General features: G+C 37.3%; 1 protein-coding gene across 7 annotated transcripts in view; it reads left to right on the top strand.

The window, feature by feature from the left end:
* Positions 1-19058, top strand: part of DLGAP2 (DLG associated protein 2) — a 440625-nt gene that overhangs the window by 401617 nt on the left and 19950 nt on the right. For all 7 annotated transcript variants that reach the window (XM_056488339.1, XM_056488340.1, XM_056488336.1 and 4 more), the window contains 3 exons: positions 6803-7152; positions 17273-17358; positions 18582-18997. In XM_056488339.1, coding sequence (XP_056344314.1) covers positions 6803-7152; positions 17273-17358; positions 18582-18997 — 852 coding nt within the window. The remainder of the gene's footprint in view (positions 1-6802; positions 7153-17272; positions 17359-18581; positions 18998-19058) is intronic.

The raw sequence follows: 19058 nt of genomic DNA on the forward strand, positions 1-19058 counted from the left end.
ACAGTAATTCTAAAAGTGATTGGACAACTAACTTAGACCAGGATGACTAGGGTTTTTCAGTGACTGATGTGAGATGGATTCCCATGTATAGTTCCCAAAAACTATCTTGAAGATCCTATGTAATTCACTGTCACTAAAAGACCCTACTTAAAATACTAGCACAGAATAAATGCAACATTTTGCCCTCACAGACTTTGCCAACATGAAACTACCAATTAGCATCTGACTTTAGGGTGTAACAAATATCCAGGTTAACTTAATCACAAGACATGTAAAATGATCCAACAGAAAAAAAGATTACAAAGTTATAGATGCGTAATATCCAGGCAACGCTTTAATATACATAGTTTAAATAAAGTGCAGCCTGTGCTGATGAAAACCATCCAGGTGTAAGCAGTCCTTACAAAAATCTCATAAAAATATCACAGTGATATTTTTCCATGTCAGATATATATATATGTATATATATATATATATATATCTAACTGTTTCTTACTGTTTAATCTCAAAAGGAATAGACAGGGTCTTTTCACAGATAACCAAACTCGAGACTCTCCCTACTGAGAAACTCTCTGGTCTCTTTACTGGCTAGGATTCATCATGGAGGCCTGAATGAGAAAAGGGAAGAAGCAGAAAGGTTAACCACAAAAGTATCTCCCTGATTATGTTAGAGAGACATTTATTCAGAATTTAATTTAAAAAGTTAACTAAATTAAAACCAAAATTATCTCTTGAATTTCAATCACAGTATGACATTGGTAAGTTTTAATGACTACTTTTGCAAGGTTTGAATATCCTTACAATTAAAAAAACCCATTCTCAACTACCTTAAAAATGGAGAAACTCCTGAACATGGAAAGCCCTCAGAAATTATAGGATCTTTCACCACCAGATCAGCAAGCAAAGGTGTGGATCTTTCCAGGGAGGATCAAAGGAAAGGGCTGGAGAACCCTGGACTGTATGTGACACGTTTGCCTTGCCTGCCCTACACCCACATACAGACAATATTTCAATTTAAGTACAAGTGGGTGTGTTAGAGGAGCACTCTGAAGGACTTGATTTACATTCAGGGGCCTGTCTAGGATCAGGTAATGGGCAAATCTCTCTTTTTTTCTGTGCAGCCTGAGCACATAACTGCTCCAGCACTGAAAGAAGAAAGTAGAGACCCCAATCATCAGTGTAGGTTTTGAGGCAGTCACATAGAGCACACATTGAAATGGCAAGCTTGGATCCAAACAGACTGATTTACTGATTTACTTGAATCCAAAGTCTGATTCCACCTTTTTGTCTTCATTCTAACAGATCCATTTTTCTTAATTAAATACCAGAGGCTACATATTTTAAAATTAAGCATTTTAAAATATTTTTGTTATGACTGAACTTTAAAGGTATTACTGATTCAAGAAGGAAACCCCTTACTAACATTTCAGAATTTTACTGAGAAAAGCTGATTATTCTTTACATTTAAACTGGCCTGTTTGACACTATAGTCTCCTTTTAATGATGGCTGGAGTCAGAGATTGGTGTAGATGGAAGTTGTAAAGAGACATATATAAAAAGATGTGTCCCAACACCCCCTCTTTTAAACTGTATTCTTATTTTTGACATTCATACTTTGTTAGAAAAAGCATCAAATAATTAATTCTTCATATAAGAAATAGGCTCTTCTAGTGTCTGAGATTTTTTCCTCAAAAGTCCCCTTTGATTTCTTAATGTCCTTTTAATGATCATCATTCTGTGTTTTGAGAAGTAACTGTTAGGCATCCATATGTACATTTTTATTTTAGGAGTAACTCAGATTTTCTAATGACCATGATGGAGAACAGTGGAGAGATTTCAGGGCATTTCAGGGACACTCATGTTAGCTGAGACTTCCAAAGCCTTTGGCTAGAGCAGTATGCACCAAAGGACAATTCCAAAAACTGACTACTCTTTTAATAGAGGATTGGATTTGCCTTTCCCTATGAGAAGGTCTCTTTTTCTTCTTCTGAAATAATTTCAGGGTTGGTGTTGAATTTCCCAGTGCAAAGCAGAAGCTCTAGCACCAGCCTGGGCATCTGCATTATGTTTCTCCTGGTGCTGTGGTGCTCAGAGGAGCCCTGTGTTCCTTCAGCAACCTTCCCCTGGGACCTCTGCCTCCAGGGCAGCTCCAGGCTCCCTGCAGAGAAATTATCCTCCTTTTGAATATACCTCCGACAAAACAGAAAATCCAGTTTACTCCTGCCACAACCATTTCCTTTAATTGATGGTGCTTTCATGTAAATTCTTCATCCAGCTAACTTTGTGATCTCAGCCTAAATAATGTTATTTTGACTAAGTGCTTCATGGTTATATTGATTTGTAAAAACCCCTCAGGTGATTGTATCTTGTAAATGGACCAAAAGTGGTGATTTATTAAAAACTGCCTTTTGAAAGGTGTTCTGAATGTCACCTACAGCCACTGCTATTTCATCAAATAGATCACATTTCTCCTACTGCCTTGTGTCTGTGAAGGTCTAATATATGGTCTTATATCTAAATTGACTTATTTTAGTAATTTTATTTCTAGTATAAACTTTTTTTGCACCAAAATATGGGCAGAATAACTGACCTCTATGGCTGTGACAACAGTAACTTTCAGCAAGTTTAGGCAAATACAGTGCAGATTAAGAGGGATATTCTGTTCTGCTTCCAGCTATATCAGTTAAACTGTTGCATATGAATTATCTGGAAATCTTCCTTGTGTTTCTACTGTGTATACCCAAACCACCCATTTGCCAGTTCTCCAGTGCTGGAATTGTCTTCCTGGCTACTCTATGGTATTGCCATAGCACCTGATATTTTGCTTGTGACTGATGCTGCCTGGATGGCATCACACACCACATTAAAAAAAACCATTGTGGTTTACAGAACAGGTCATTTGTAGCCATCTCTGTGCCAGCTTTGGCACTCTGGGCAATCTTGTGTATGTGAGGGTCTGGCACTTCAGGTATCGATCCTTCCAAAACTAACTTGATGTTTTACACTTTTCCTGACTGAGTGACAAATCAATGCATGTTATGCTGCATTGCTACATTCTCCTATCTCCTGGACAATTTATACCTGGTTTGCATCATTGTTGAATCTGGTCCACTATGAAGCAGCACAGAACCACGTTTTTTTTCTCTCCATTTCTCTAACAATGCCCTTTCTTAAAGGAAAATCCAGTGGAGCCAATTGCACATAAATATGTTGAAGTGGAGCAAGTACCTAAGCAGTTAATACTTGGATTCAAATAGGAGTCTGAAATACCCATATGGTTTAGAACTAGAACAGATTTTTACTGTTTTTGTAATTTTTGATTATTATAAGCTAATAGAGGGAGACAGCATGTTTGTTAGGAACTTTAAAAATATTTTTTCCACTTTATTAAATTAGGCAAAAAATAAATTCTGCTTTATATATCAAAATAGCCTTTTAATATAACTGGAAAGAAAATTTTAGTTTCTTTTTCTAGTTTTTTCGTAAAAAGACATATTTATGTCTTGTGCCATCTACTTTCTTTTTCTTTGCATTTCAGAGTAGCTAAAGATTTTGCAAACTGATTAACAGCATTGCAGAGGCCTGTTGCTTTTACTTTGCTTGAGCCTCTTTGCTCAGCAGCAGGAGAGAAATATCAGGAATGTCCAGGATATGCACACTAAAACCACTAAAAAATTAAAGAAATTAGAAAACTAAAGAAATCAGAAATCTTTGGTCAGCACTAGAAACAACAGGAAGTTATCCTGGATTGATGTTTTATGATGCAATGTTGACAGGAGCCACTGTCCATCAGCATAAGTGGATGATAAATAAAAAGTTCCTTTTCTATTAGGAGAAGGAAATGTTTCTTCCCATATATAATGTGTTTATCTGTGATTGCCAGGACCAAGAACTGATAGAAAAGCATTATTCTTGATAACAGGACTATTCTCAGATGCCATTACTAATTGAAACAATTTGCAAGTGACATAAAATTTCATGCTTCAGACCTTAGGGCAGTACTTATTTATTAGAGATCTGAACCCAAGCATGAACAGTAAACTGTGGACTACTGTTTTACTTTCTTCTTTAACAAGACCCTAATCTGAAGTCAGCAACACATGCCAAGTTATCCCACTTACTTCACTAGAACCTCTTTAGTGTTTAAAGCAAATAGAATTTGGTAGCAAGATTTGACTCTCTGTCCTTTTACTTGATTTTGTTAATCTCCAATTAGTCCCAGATTTCTGTCTTTGAAACTGTTATTCCAGATAAGAATTCATTAACAGTGTAGAGATGGATTTTTTATTCCCTGCTCAATATTTAATCTCTGTGACTGTATAGGAATTCATTTAATTTCTTCCTGCCATATTTAACTGTAAACATGTAGCCAGTTTCTCACAAACTTCTAGTCTACTGGAAGTTTCTTCTGCTTATTGAACTTGTTGAACATCTGTGGGATTTTTAATTTCTGCGTAGTGTTCATGATCAAATGCTTGCCAGAACACTGCAGTTACTCTAATACTTGGTGGCTTTAAATCATGTCACTCTGCTGAAGTAATCAGACTTTTTTTAGAATAAAATAGTCAATCCTAGGGGGAGAGGAACCGGGGGGAAGTAAAAAAGGCAAGAAATTGTTTTGGTTTTGCCACAGGGAGAATTTTTCTTCTTCAGAAATGCAAATGAAGATTAAGTCAGCTATGAAGGGTTGCAACAGCAGTTTAACATTCATATTCATTAGAGAGACAAGTGATCTGCTGCTCAATTAGCAGGGATATACCTGCTTGTGATGTTTCATTATCACATTAACCATATGTTTGACTATTCACTGCTATTCTTTTACATGAAGTCAGATGTGAAAAACAGTAAAGTAGTTATCACAGTGATAACTGTCTTATGTTACAGGTAAAACTGGCTTCCTGTGCTGGATATTGTTCACCCTATTTCACCACATTTTCTCTATTTCTAATGTTGATCACTTGCATCTACATTTGCAGGAGGAAGGTGGGGGAGCAGTATTTTGGCAACTCTCTTAGTGGAAACATTCCTCAGACCCACTGCTTGAGTTCATTAGACTGTCTAAATTTCTGATCCTTACAGCCTCCCCCTTCTGTGAACTTTCTGTACTCCCTAAAGCATCTGAAAAATATTCAGCTTTTACTTTCTTCTTAATTGCTGATTACAAAACTGACAGGAGATAAGATTGGTGATAGGGCAACAAAATGGCACTTCAAAAAAAGCCATCTCAGATTCTGATGAGCATGTTTCATATGTTTTACATATTTCACTCTGTTAGAGCAATTTAGCTCAGAGCAAGGCTATAAATCTCTACCAGAATTGAGTAGCATCAATAGTAATTCAAAATGTTCTTTAAATTGAGGTTTTCTTTCCTAGCTCTGTCTTTCTTTCCTTTATGTATGATAACAATTTTATTTATGACTATCAGGAGTCAACATTTAAGAGTTGCTTTCTCTAGACTCACTGTTCACATAGGCTAGCCTGGTGATACAGACTTAGCAGTCCAAGGTGTTAATTCCTGAGCTGATCTCTTCATTCCAGATAGCTACAACAAAGCCTTATATAAAAATACACAATTGGAGAGGCTGACTTCATTGCTCATCAGCCCATACTGGTGTAATGGGAACAGAAGCTCTTATAGAATCCTTTTTGGACTCAAGTAACCCCAATTCCAAGGTCACCTGAGTCACTGTTTCAATGTCAATCCATTTAGTAGCACTACACAGAGGCAAACTTACTCCTGTAACTATATAGGAAGTGAATTGGACTTGGTTTCTCCATGCAGGAATAAAGAGAGATATACCACAATGCATTTTCTTATCAGTTGCTAATTTTATGAATTATGACTATATGTGCTTCGGGGAAAATACTCTTCCACAACAGAAATACTCTTATTAGTACCAAAAAAAGGTGAAAAAGTGCATAATGGGCTTAGACAATTAGAAAATTCAGCTGTGTGATATTCATGACTAAATATTAATCTCTGAAATGAAAATGAAATTTTTAAAATTTTGTAAGGAAGCAGTATTGGAACAGTTCTGCATCTATAGAGTTTTCTTGGATCTTTTATTGAGCCCTATGCTGGCAGAGAGAATCTGTGTTAAACCAGCCTCATAACTGCTCGGCTCATCAAAGTCTTAATAGCTTTGCAGATATTACAATATTTTTAACGTGCCTTGAATTTCCTTTTATTAACTGTATTGTGAATATTTTTAAAATTTACGCTTCTTGCACAAGTAACCAACCTTGCCTAATTCCAACCAGTGTACCTGGAAGGATTTTAAAAGTTTAAAGTGTGGTATACCATAAAGTAGAATTTGTTGAATAATATTTTGTTCCAATATATTGATACTATTTTCTTAATATTCTGTATCCATACAAAGCTCACAGTTCAGATGATAAAAACAGGAAGGAAATAATCTTCCTTTATTTCTTTTATGAGCTTGATCCCATAATCTCAGGAGCCTCAGTGTCCACTTACCCAGCACAAACCTTAACACACATATCCTTGCTAACTCTCTTTGATCTTCATTGTAATTTGAGACTCCCATTTCCACCTGTTCCTTCTTTCTTGTTGAAGCAAAATGTTTCTGTGGACAGCCTTCTGACTCTGAGTGACACTTCCAAATAATAGTGAGGTTCATGAAGGGCACTACATTACACTTTCATAAGTTTAAGTAGCACAATCTTAAGGTGATTTCTGTTGTCAAGTTTCCATCTGAATAATTTTCATTTCTCTCTTTCTATTTTTCCTTTCTTTTTTTTCTCTCTGCTTATTTTTTTTCCCTTTCAATTCTTTCCACAGCTGTAACTTATACAAGTTACAAGAAAACACCGCCACCAGTCCCCCCTCGCACCACCTCCAAGCCGCTGATCTCCGTGACGGCGCAGAGCAGCACGGAGTCCACGCAGGACGCGTACCACGACAGCCGGGCGCAGAGGATATCGCCGTGGCCGCAGGACGGCCGGGCCATGTACAACTCCACCGACAGCCTGGACAGCAACAAGGCCATGAACCTGGCCCTGGAGACGGCGGCTGCCCAGCGCCACGCGGCCGAGAGCCAGGGCGGCTCCATTCGCACCAGCGACAAGGCCATCCTCGTGACAAAGGCTGAGGAGTTCCTCAAGAGCCGGCGCTCCTCTATAGGCATCCAGGTAGCCCGTCATTGACATCTGTCTCTGATGAATTGCTCACCTTCTTTTCCATAAATAGCAGAGAACGGGTTGTTCAGCTTCACTCGCTCTAATAATCCAACAAACAGCCCCTGGCTGCTTAGCGTTAATTGCAATTCCCATCATGGCTCTGCAGAAAAGTCTCCGGCTAATACACTGTACCTGGGAGAAAATGAATGAATAAATCTCTAGGGAGGTTAGCTGTCATTAACACTTGATATGAAAATTATACTGCAGAGCTACAGGTGAACAGCATGTTCATCTCCTTCCCTCCATGAATTCACAGTCCTTTTTATAGAATTTCACCAGCTTTAAAATGCTTTACTGTACTTTTTCCATTATATTTCTCTTTTGACCTTGGAAAATGTGTAAAGCCACTCGATCTTCAAGTATTCTACTCAAAAAGAGATCCTTGCCCTTTTAATTGCACTTGGAAGATGGCATCAAAAAAGAGAAAGAAATGTTCTGCTGTGGACACAGCATAATTAGAGGTGGCAAGTAATAAAATAACACTAACAAACACAGTCTTTGAGCATTCTTCCATTTGTCCATCAAAACCCACAATATTTATTTCACCTGACAGTGTCAGACTGTGGAAAGCTCAGTCAAGTTCTGTTGTTTCTAGCAAATGAAATAAGACAATTCCAAATGCAAATTTTGATTGCTATTCCTTCTGCTAAATGGTAAGTACTAGATAGCTAGAAATGGTCATTTGTTAAAATTTTTAGGACATACCAAGTAATAATAAAAATCGGAAAGCTGAACTTGAAAAGAGTGTGAAGCCCTTTGAGACAGGATTAGAGGAAAATGTAGGCTTCTGTTCTGATGAATATCCCCTTTTACATCACTGGGTTCACTTTTGTGCTCACTTTTGCTAGATTAGCGATGGAGAAACTGACATTTATTTTGACATAGGTATTGTGGAGACAGCAACATAGTTCTTGAGAAGGTAATTGTCCATGTAAAAAGCCCAGTGAGTGACTGCATATTAGAAATATACAAGAATATAAAAGAAAGGATATGATTTTCTTTAAAAGTAGTAATTGCATTTCCATTAATTTCATAATATAGTCATAGAAAAGTGTTTGGGTTAAGCATGTCACAGCTGCTGATTGAACTTTACAGGTTAACATTTTAGCATGCTGTAATTTTGCTCTTCCATAATGCATTAGACTAATGGGAAGGAATCAGCTTTGCCAGAAAGCTGTTTGTCCATTTCCTTGATATAAAAGTTTTTGCTTCTGATTCTTCGGATACAGAAAAGTAAAATTCAATTCAACAACCAGGGAAAATATTCACATTGCTACTTTTCAAGTGTTTTACAAAGTAATTAGTGTATCCTAAATTGTTCAGAAAAGGAGCTTGGGCGATAACACTGAAAAGTTCAAAGGAGCAGCAAGGCAATCTTTGGTACCTTTTAGCCCTACCTAACCTGAAACTTACTATTCAGAAAGGAATAGTATCTGGTGTTGTTCTTATCTCTCCTTTACAGCAACTGTGCATAGTGGTATTTATCAATGTTGGTGTCTTGATTTGGTCAGTCCTGATATTCCAGCAATCAATTCAGGAACTTTGATTTCATTGCTTGATCCTGTTTATTACTACAGGTGCTGACCAGTATTTTGACTGGGCCCTGACCCTTCTTGTGCTGTGTTTCATAATATGTGTTTATAATCCACAAAAACACCCATGAAATTATTTCCATGGAGGCAGTAGATTTTCCACAGCAACTTGTCATCTGACACTTGGACTGTAGCAGTAGTCCTCAGATGCACACATGGAGAAAGGCAAATGTTTGCAACAGCAGGTCTTAGAAGGGTGACATGTTTATTATCTTTCAAGAAAAACAAACTGCTTGGTTGTACTATTTGACATTTAGATAAGGTTGACTTTTCAACAGTATCCTGAGTACATTTTAGTTGTTTGGGATTTTTTTCAGCACTAAGGTTCAAACATCACATTAGTGCAAAAAATACATTTCTGTAGTATTTTTAAATAGGAAATGCATTTTTTATATTGCTATTGCCAAGATTGGACGGAATAAAAAGCACGAGGTAGAATGTTCTTATTGCAAACTACACAGATAGTAATTTATGCACCCAAAGTACAGTTGCAGTATTTAATTTCTTTTAGACTTCTGCATCAAAGTACCTTGGAAAAGGATGTTTTTTATTTGCATATTTCCTTGATTGACTAAATGACTTGTTTTCTCGTTAGCATGCCATGCCAGGGTAATGCATTGAATTTGCATTTATTTGCATTAGTTAATTTGCTATCAGGATGGTTAATTTGTGCATTTTTTACTGTTCCACTCTTTTAACACATTGATGGGAGAATGTTTGCCAAGAGAGCTTCATACAGGAGCAGAGAGGGATGAACAAAGGTACAGAGTGACCAACAGTGCCACTGCAAGTGCAAATGGACCCACCCTAGGGCTTCCATGTCTTGGGGATGTGTCTTTGAGATGTATCTGTGGGATATATGATCTGTGTAGTGTACCTGTAGTGAATGCAAGTGAATACAAGTCCTTTTAAAAAGCCCTGGCATGATAGACATGTGCCAATAGGGTTGGTGTTCACATGCACAGAGAGCCCAAACTCCTCGGGGTTCCTATACATCTGTAACATTCCTGCACATCTGTCAAGCACTGGAGTTACTACACATCTATAACTCCTGTCTGCAGAGACAAAAAAAGAGCACAAGTACACTAATCCATCTCACAGTATGTTACTCCTTTCCCAGATGGGCATTTTGAAATACATAAATACATAAATAAATAAATGAATATATAACTTTGGAAATTAAGCTTTTCCAGAAAATAGCTGGGGGCTCTTGAGTTTTGGTTAATTTTTTGTTTTATTTTTTCCACTGACATATTTAAAACAAGACAAATGTTGTCAAGCATGTCAGTAGGCACTGGGAAAAAAAATGCTGACTTATAAATTCAAATGAATTTTAAAATACTGATTTCAAGATTAAAAATTTAGTCAGCAATTGAAAATACATGGATATGAAAAGAATAAGACTCTTGTAATACTAGTAGCTATGAACTTCATATCTGTCTTTTATCATGACAGCAAAAGAATAATCAAAGTATGTGAATTAAAATGGAGAGTAGGGATTGTCAAGAGTAAAATAAGCACTAAATCAGAACAAGGTTGTTGCTAAGATATTTTCCAGGATTTTACTCGCTCTTTTGCACACCCTGGTATATATGCTAATGATTAACATTTCAAAATCTGCTCTAGTTATAAACCATTTCATATTATAAGCATTGGGAATGTGAAATATATGAGAAAACATGTCAAGAAATTCCTCCTATTTATTTCAGTACTTCAAAACATGCAGTCCTTTGTTTCTTCTCTACTTAAAAGACACCAAGGCATCTCAAAATGAACAGAAACCCTGGAAACGGATGAGATGAAAACAAATGTTCTAAGTGTGAAGGCTGATTCACAGTCGTATTTTTGGAGATAAACACTAATTGTAGTGTAGAGAATGGACTCAGTCATCTTCATTTATCATCAGAAGATCACGCTTCAAAATACCTAGTGTGTTTTTTATAATCTCCAGAACCTACATTGAACAAATCCTTCTTATAAATTAAAGGCTGTATCCAGGGAGATTAATGCACTAGCTTGGTTGCCTAAGTATTTTTGTGACAAAAGAGGATCTTCTGCATAATTTAATTATATATATATATATATATATATATATAATATGAAATTATTCATGTCACATGGAAAAATGTTGTTCATGATATTCTGCTGTCTCAAACTAGAATTCCCCTTTAACACAAAGCATTTGGTGCTCATATGTTAAATGTCCTTAGATAGGCACCTACATTTTCTTTGTACAGTTTAGGTTATAACATCTCTGTCAGTGCTCTACTTCAGAGTATACACAGCAACCAGAAAAATATTTGCATTGATTACACTGGGCTTTGGACAAATGATCCAAAGCTATAGAAGTAAGTATTGTTTGTTTTCCTCTTAAAATGACTCTTAGACTGTGCTTTTGTGAGAGGAGTGTATGAAGACCTTTGCCTTGGGAAGTCAGTGAGTATTTACTGGTTAAGAGCAATTTGCCACTTGGCATTAAATGCACAACAAAAATTATCTCTACTGTGTGCATTATTTTCTTGCTACAATCTCATATAAGATTGACATAAATCCAATTTCTAAACTCTGACTTGTATTTTTAGTAAAAAGTCCTTTCTTAAAAGATCAGAGGAAGTTTTCAAGCTGCTCTTTTTGGTAATTAGCAGTTACTGTGCCATGCCACATATTTGAATAGTCCAGATGTACAGCTGGGAAGTAGTGGAATGGCAAAATGGAGCTCCATGGTGAGACACAAAAAGATCTCACAAGCATGGAAGTATAGCTTTATTTTACTGGCTTTCTAAAAATTATTTTTAAAGAGTTTTTGGCTGGTTAAAATATTCCATCAGTTAAGGAAAGCAATAGCTGTTAGTACTGTAGTTTTATTTGAAGTGTTTTTCCTACTTTGAAGTCACTGCATACAAATAAGGTCTCCCCATACCTAAGAATGGTTATCTGAATTCACAATTACATGTACTTGATCTAGTGTCAAAAGTAGTGTTTTCTACTCTATTTTAGTCTTGTTATCTCTCAGAAGTCTATGCAAGAGAGGAAAGGTGAATTATTTCCTTTCCTGTACATCATCAGAGAGAATGTTTATTAAACTCTAATTATAGAATAAATTGGCTACAGCAGTGAAAACCCATTGAGGGCAGTGAAGTTGCATGGGGAGAGATAATGTGGCCTGAAGGACTCTTACTGCTAATGTTTATGAGAGAGAAGCAAAAGTCAACAGGTTAAAATATGTTTTCTTATGCATTGAATACATTAACTTCAAGTCTACCTTGAGACAGTACGCATAGAAGCTTAGACTGGAATTTTTAGGATGCTACAATTTTATTGCAGTTGCAGTGCTCATGTTTAAGAGCAGAATAAGGCTTTAACACATAAATAAATATTGTTTTTAGAGTAGTTAAAATATGATCTAAAAAAAGTATAGTAAATACTTTGAAAGAATAATTTAGTTCATGCATTCTTTGCTAGAATGAGTGCCTATAAATATACTAAAATTGATTATAACAAGCAAGTTACTTGCAATAGTGATTTGCATTTATTCAAATAATTTTGTGTTCGTATAATTTACTTGTGGATCCTTTGCTACCAAGGCAGTGTTAGTGTCTGACACTTTGTTTTCAGATTTAGAGCTGTATCAGTCAGCAGTTGCTGATCTCTGAGGATCAATAATATTGTCTGTTCCTTGTATTGACAGCAAGGAATGTGAAGGAGATGGTTATGTCTTGTGAAAGGTAAGACATAGAATCATAGAATCATAGAATCATGGAATATCCTGAGCTGGAAGGGACTCACAAGGATCATTGATAAAATAGAAATAATCTCAAGGTGCTCCATTATATTTGCTACTAATATTATAAGCCTTTGAACATAAGCACATATGGCAACATTTTTCATGGCATAAAATACCAATTTTTAGGGAAGTTTTAGCTCTTTTTTTGCAATGAGAGAGCAAGGTGACATACTATATTAGATCTACTCCTTTCTTCTGCTTTTGGTATGACTGCCTATTTTTTCTTTCCTCTTTTGTGTGAGATTCCATCATAAATATATCAAGATAAAATTTTTCAAATTATTTTGCTTTATTGAGACTGTAGGCCAATTTGAAAATATTAAGGCTTTTAGAACCCGTGTAAATATTAAAACAATAATGAATCAAGGAATATAAAATAGTTTTAGTAAAACTTATTTGAGTTTCAAGAGTCATACAATCAAACCAAATTCATTCCTTTTTATCCTCTGCTCATTTGAGTTTAGCCTGGCCAATTGAATGAAAGAGCTTCCTGCTGTTTTCTAGCAGAAGTCTTTATAATATTCGTCATACAGCAATATAATTTATTTGTTCATTCTTTTTATTTATGATTGCAAATTATTGTCTTATTTTCCACTTTTATTTGTGTTGGTATTTGCTTCCATTTTACATTTTGTTGATTGTTACAATGTTTGCAATGCTAGATTTTGCCTGCACACACACACACAAAATTGGCATTCTTCTGCTGTTACAAGGCATAGTGAGAAAATTAAAGCATTAAAATATCAAGGCAATCATCAGGTCATTTAGTTAGTGTCAGTCTTGGCAAGCTGGAGGGAAGGATAATTTGGCAAGAGTTTGTATTTAGAGATAAGTAATATAATTTTTAGTTTGATATCTGGATGATCATTTTTCTGATTTTTTTAAGATAAAATTTTAGAGCATATTACTGCATTTGTGCCTGTGAATTTTAGGTATCAATTGCACATTGGGTCAGTTACTCAGGATTGTATCTCCAGGTGAAATACCAGTAAGAAAACACTTGAAAACAGACAGATGAAAAAGACTTTTTCTCAATGTATTGCATCAATAGAGAGACACCAACCCCTTCCAAGTATAAAAGGTAAATCTGCCTCAACACATCAGAAGCAGAGTTCAAAAGAAGACCTGCCATTTCTTACTAATCTAACCAATGTAGCTGGCAAAACAGGTATGTTTTTGATATGCAATAAGGAAGAAGGGTGCGTGTTGCAAGTCTGCCTGCTTTGTTCCAGAAAAAACTGATGGACTGATTGATGTTCTCCGTGGAGACCTTTCCTTGTTTATGTCTTTGGCCATCGGGTTTCCAACAACACCATGGTTGAGCTGCTGAGCCATCTCTGTGGAAAGCAAAAGTCTGTTCTCTGTCCATTGGCCATTGCTCACCTCCAGAGCGTTACTAGCCTTGTGTTACCCCCCAACTATGATAACATTGACCCTCCTTACCCTATTTCTGTGTTCAGGAATCTGGCCTACACCTCACACCCTGGGACTTACTCCCCAGATACTAAGGAGCACATCATATAAAAATGGTCATCCTAAGGATATGACTCTTTGAAGGAAGTGCAGTGCTTTGGGAAGGGCTAAAGGCAAAGACTGACGTGCAGAGTTGGCAGCTTGGCTTCATCTCTCTGGCTTTGTCTCAGATCTGAACTGTCACACAATGCCCTGCCCTTCCATGATGAGCCATGTGAGTGAGCAGAACGTCCTGATCAATCTTTTGTTCCCAGCTGCTCAACTTCTTCAGTCTGGCCACCCACAAACCTCTTTTCCCTTGTCAAACCTTACAAACCTTGTAACCCTGTGGAGCCTGTGCCTACATCACTGACACCATCATCTGGAGTTGCAGTTCAGTCAAACAAGTTCTAGGAACTTGACCAGCAAGCGGAAGTAATGTGAAATTCTGATGGTCTTCTCCTACAGAACCAGTCCAATAGAATAATAAAATAGAATTGAATTATGGAATAGTTTGGGTTGGAAGGGACTTTAAAGATCATCTAGTCACAGCCCACTTCCATGGGCAAGAACTATTTTCAGTAGACCAGGGAGCTCAGGGTGCCATCCAATTTGGCCTCAAACACATTTCCAAGGATAAGGTACCCACAACTTCTCTGGGAAATCTGTTCCTAAATTATGTTATTTAACTCAGACTGATTGCTTTGGGATGAACCCCAGTACAATAGCTCTTATCAACACTTTAGACTTCCTGATCACTCCAATTGTTTTTATGGATTTCAACATCAAACAACATCCTCCAGAAAATGTTTCCCCACCTCAGACATCACCTTTCTGGTGAAACCAGTAGCCACAGTCTAAGCATTTTGTGTTATCTGTTCTTATGCACTACAGTCACAGAATGGGTTGGGTTGGAAGAGATCACACTGGGTCATCTGGTCCAACCTCCCTGCTAAAGCATCCCAGAGCACATTGCACAGGAGTGCATCCAGATGGTTCTTGAATATCTCCAGGGAGGGAGACTCCAGAGCCTCTCTGGGCAATCTGTTCCAGTGCTTGGTCACTCACACTGTAAAGGAGCTCTTCCTGTGTTCAGTATCTGCCCATTACTCTTGTCTTATTGCTTGGCACCACTGAGAAAGTCTGGAAATATCCTCTTTATACCCTCCCTTCAGATACCTGTGGACATTCATAAGGTCCATTCTCCATCATCTCCTCTACCTCTGAGAATGAGCTGACTCTTGAAAACCTGTCCACACATGTTTGATGGAGATCTCATTTCAGAAGTCAAAGCTGCAAGTTCAACTTGCCTCTCTGCTCCCCCCCAACATCCTACATGAGTATCTCATTCTTTGCCCAGTTAATTCAGGAAATTAATGTGTTTATATGCAGCTTTCCTCAAATCCCTGGAAGGACTAGGTGAGTGCCTAGTCCCTCACTTAGACTAGAATTTGTTATTTAAGGCTCTTTTGGACTCTTCTTTGCTATAGATAAGTCTGCATTTCCTGATAGGTAGAAATCTCTTTGTGCTAACAACTGGACCTCGTGGCTGCTTTGCATAGAGCAATGTTCTTTCAGAGACTGTGACCCCCCAAACAGCTGAAGCTTCTCACTCTTGTTGCAGCCAAGGTCCACCTTAACTAGGAAGCCAATGAACTTCTCATTTCATTTGGTTGTTCTGTCTTTTTTTCCCCCAAGCTGCTACCTCTGTGGTTGAGGGGGTTTTTTTACTGTCAGTGTCACAAGGAATCTTTCTTTTTATACTGACAACATCACATTCCAGAGACTGTTACCAAGTCTGATATTTTCATTCTCTCTGTGCACTGCCCATCAAAATGAACACAGCAAACTTCCATGCAGCTGCCAGGGTGAAAACAGATGGAAGCATGCACTGTCTCCTAGACCTTATTCAGAACAAAGGGAATTGCTGGGAAATGTGTCTTTTCTGGACTGTTGTCACACTGATAGCCAAACGTTTTAGCACACTTTGCCTGGTGCTATACTGTGCAGTTCAAGCATGCCATTAACTTTCACTAAAGGGCTCCTGCACTAGCTGTTCTCATGAACATCTCCATGTTTCACACACAGGTAAATATGAATGTGTACTCATTGCAGGCTGGAATTCCCTTCCATGTGAATGTACACTGAGCTACAGCTTAAAGATGGAAGGAGAAGTTACCAGCACCTGCCTTCCTCAAGAAGTGTAATGCACATATGCACTCGTTTCCACCCTCCCCCCACCTTGTGCTTGCATCCCTTCAGAAACCAGGTGGGGTTGGGACTGTGCAGCTGAGACACAGCTGCAAAGACCATCAGGCTCTTTCCAGAGATGCCTGTGACTGCTGCAAGGGCAAAACTTTTCTTATCATCAGATATATTCTTTGAATTCACACCTGGAGTGTGCATATTGAAAAACTAGTTCATACTTTTTAAAATTATTATTTAACAGTGAAAATATCATTCAGAAGGAAAAATCAGTTCTACCCTTTTTCCTTTTTTTCCTGCCTCTCCCTTGATTCAGTATAATTTGCATACTGCAGCACTTGCTCTGTCTGTGTCAAAGACTTGGGGGCGGTATGGTGGTGTGGAGCTCTATGCAAAATCCCACAGAAACTTGCAAACACAACTCTCAGTCTTGAAGGAAACTACTGTGAATGTATTTTGGTGAGTGAATTTCAGATGGGAATGCTATAAAAAGTGCATAAATTGCCAGTTTGATACAGCATTTTCAGGACTGTGTTATTAAAAAAAGGTGAGATAGGGCATTCTGCTGTATCCCTCACATCATTTAATGGCTTTATATTTGTCAACACAGTTGTCGATAAAATTTCATTGCTCCATTTCTTTTTATCACTTGCAAGCTTATGGGGCTACTTGAGATTTTATTTTATTTTGTAAATCAAGGACTGTAATGAGACTGGTTTATAATAATATAAAAATGGGTTACTCTGTGGATTCCTCATTCTAAGAACAGCCCTTCCAGACCAAGCCTATTCTCTGATTCCACCAAGCTGAGTAATTGCTTCTGCCTGGGTTTGAAATAGGGAATTACATAGCAGAACTTGTGCAAAATTTTAATAAGACACAGCAGCAAAACAATAATACCTGTTACATTTATTTTACTGTGCTAGGTGTTTCTTAGCAGTAAGAGATTAAATATATAATTAATTTTGAATGAGTGTATGTAAAATTGTGCTGAGTTGCCAGTGCTCACTCTGCAGATATATCTTTTGTGTTGAATTAGGTGGAAACAGCAACTGATTCAGACACTGAAAGCAGAGGCCTACGGGAATACCACTCTGTTGGAATACAAGTGGAAGATGAAAAACGGTAATTTTTGCATGTTCAACAATCTGCAGTCTTTCACAATACAACATGCATTTGTAAACAGATTTCATAAATAACACCTGATAGGTGCTGCCACTAAATAATACCCAAAGTCAAATTTCTTATGTGCATGGTTGTTATTTGGTAAAACTTTTTTGAGATTGCTTAGCAGTTGCTTCATATTTATCTTACTTTCTAATTTTTAATTGGAGGAAAGGATGTTAAAGTATTAAATTGAAATAATGGCTTAATATAATTTCATTATCGACAGAACAAATACTGAGAGCTACATATTGGAACAGTCTCCCTTCAATAGGACTCCTCATGCTGATCCAGGCTTTCCCAGCCCACAAAAGGAGACACAATTCTTAGGATGGTGCATTTATTCTAAACTAGAATCAGCTTTTTGATTTGTTCAGTTTTCTTTAATTTTGTAAAGCTGCTGGCTGGCCCAAGTACTGACCCAGAGGTTATCCCTGGCAGGTACTGTTTGTCAAGTACTGGACCAGGACCATTATCTCATTTCACAGCAGCTGTCTGAGAGTATCTGGCTGTTAATTGCCTTTTTGCCATCACTGACTGCAAATGATTGAAACAATACACTCCGATGTGAAAAGATTTCACAAATAATCTTTGCTTCTCTGTCTAACTTTTTAACACAAAACTTTTCTAAAATGTCATTATTCAGTGTCATATAACAGTAGAAAATCAACTTTTAATGGGCAGACAATAAGGCAAAAAAAAAAACCCCAACCCACAGTCTTAAACATGCTGATACTATCTTTCTTTTATTACAGGATTCTCAAAAGTTCTAACTGAGCAGATTTTCAGATTTTTCTACTTAAAATTCTGAACATGTGGAAATTTTTATATATATACTTTACAGACTTCCATCAGGAAGTTCTACTTCTGCTAGTTATTTCCAGTGTTTAGTAATGATATGTGCTATTTTGTAGTGTGAGAATAAATCAATACTTGCTTCCAGAGATAATTTAAATTATTTTCTTTTGTACCCTTGCTTAGATCAATGATTCCACTATTTTTCCTTTCTGTTGCTACTCACCATCTCATTTAATGAGATATACACAAAAAAAATGTTTGACACAAAGTCCAATGAGAAGAACAGAATCCACTTTTTTTCACTGAAACATTATTCTGTGCCTCTGTACCATCACTTATGTTATTTATATGCCTTAATATCTTTTCTTTCTTCCCTCTTCACCAAGACATGGACGATTCAAGCGCTCAAACAGTGTAACAGCAGCTGTCCAAGCTGACCTGGAGCTGGAGGGTTTTCCAGGACACATCACCATGGAGGATAAGGGACTTCAGTTTGGCTCCTCATTCCAGCAGCACTCAGAGCCCAGCACACCCACCCAATACAGTGCAGTGAGAACTGTACGGACACAGGGACTGTTCAGTTACAGAGAAGACTATAGGACCCCAGTTGACACCTCAAACCTTCCACCACCAGAGCCCTGGCTAGAGCCAGCCATTGAGACAGTAGAGACTGGTCGGATGTCTCCTTGTCGGCGGGACGGATCTTGGTTTATGAAGTTGCTACACACTGAAACTAAGAGAATGGAAGGATGGTGCAAAGAAATGGAAAGAGAAGCAGAAGAAAATGATCTTTCTGAAGAAAGTAAGAACATTTCAATATATTTTCTTACAGACAGTTACGATAATATGAAATCTCTTAGGAT

Source organism: Oenanthe melanoleuca, chromosome 3, assembly GCF_029582105.1.
Source record: "Oenanthe melanoleuca isolate GR-GAL-2019-014 chromosome 3, OMel1.0, whole genome shotgun sequence".
NCBI classification, from domain to species: domain Eukaryota; kingdom Metazoa; phylum Chordata; class Aves; order Passeriformes; family Muscicapidae; genus Oenanthe; species Oenanthe melanoleuca.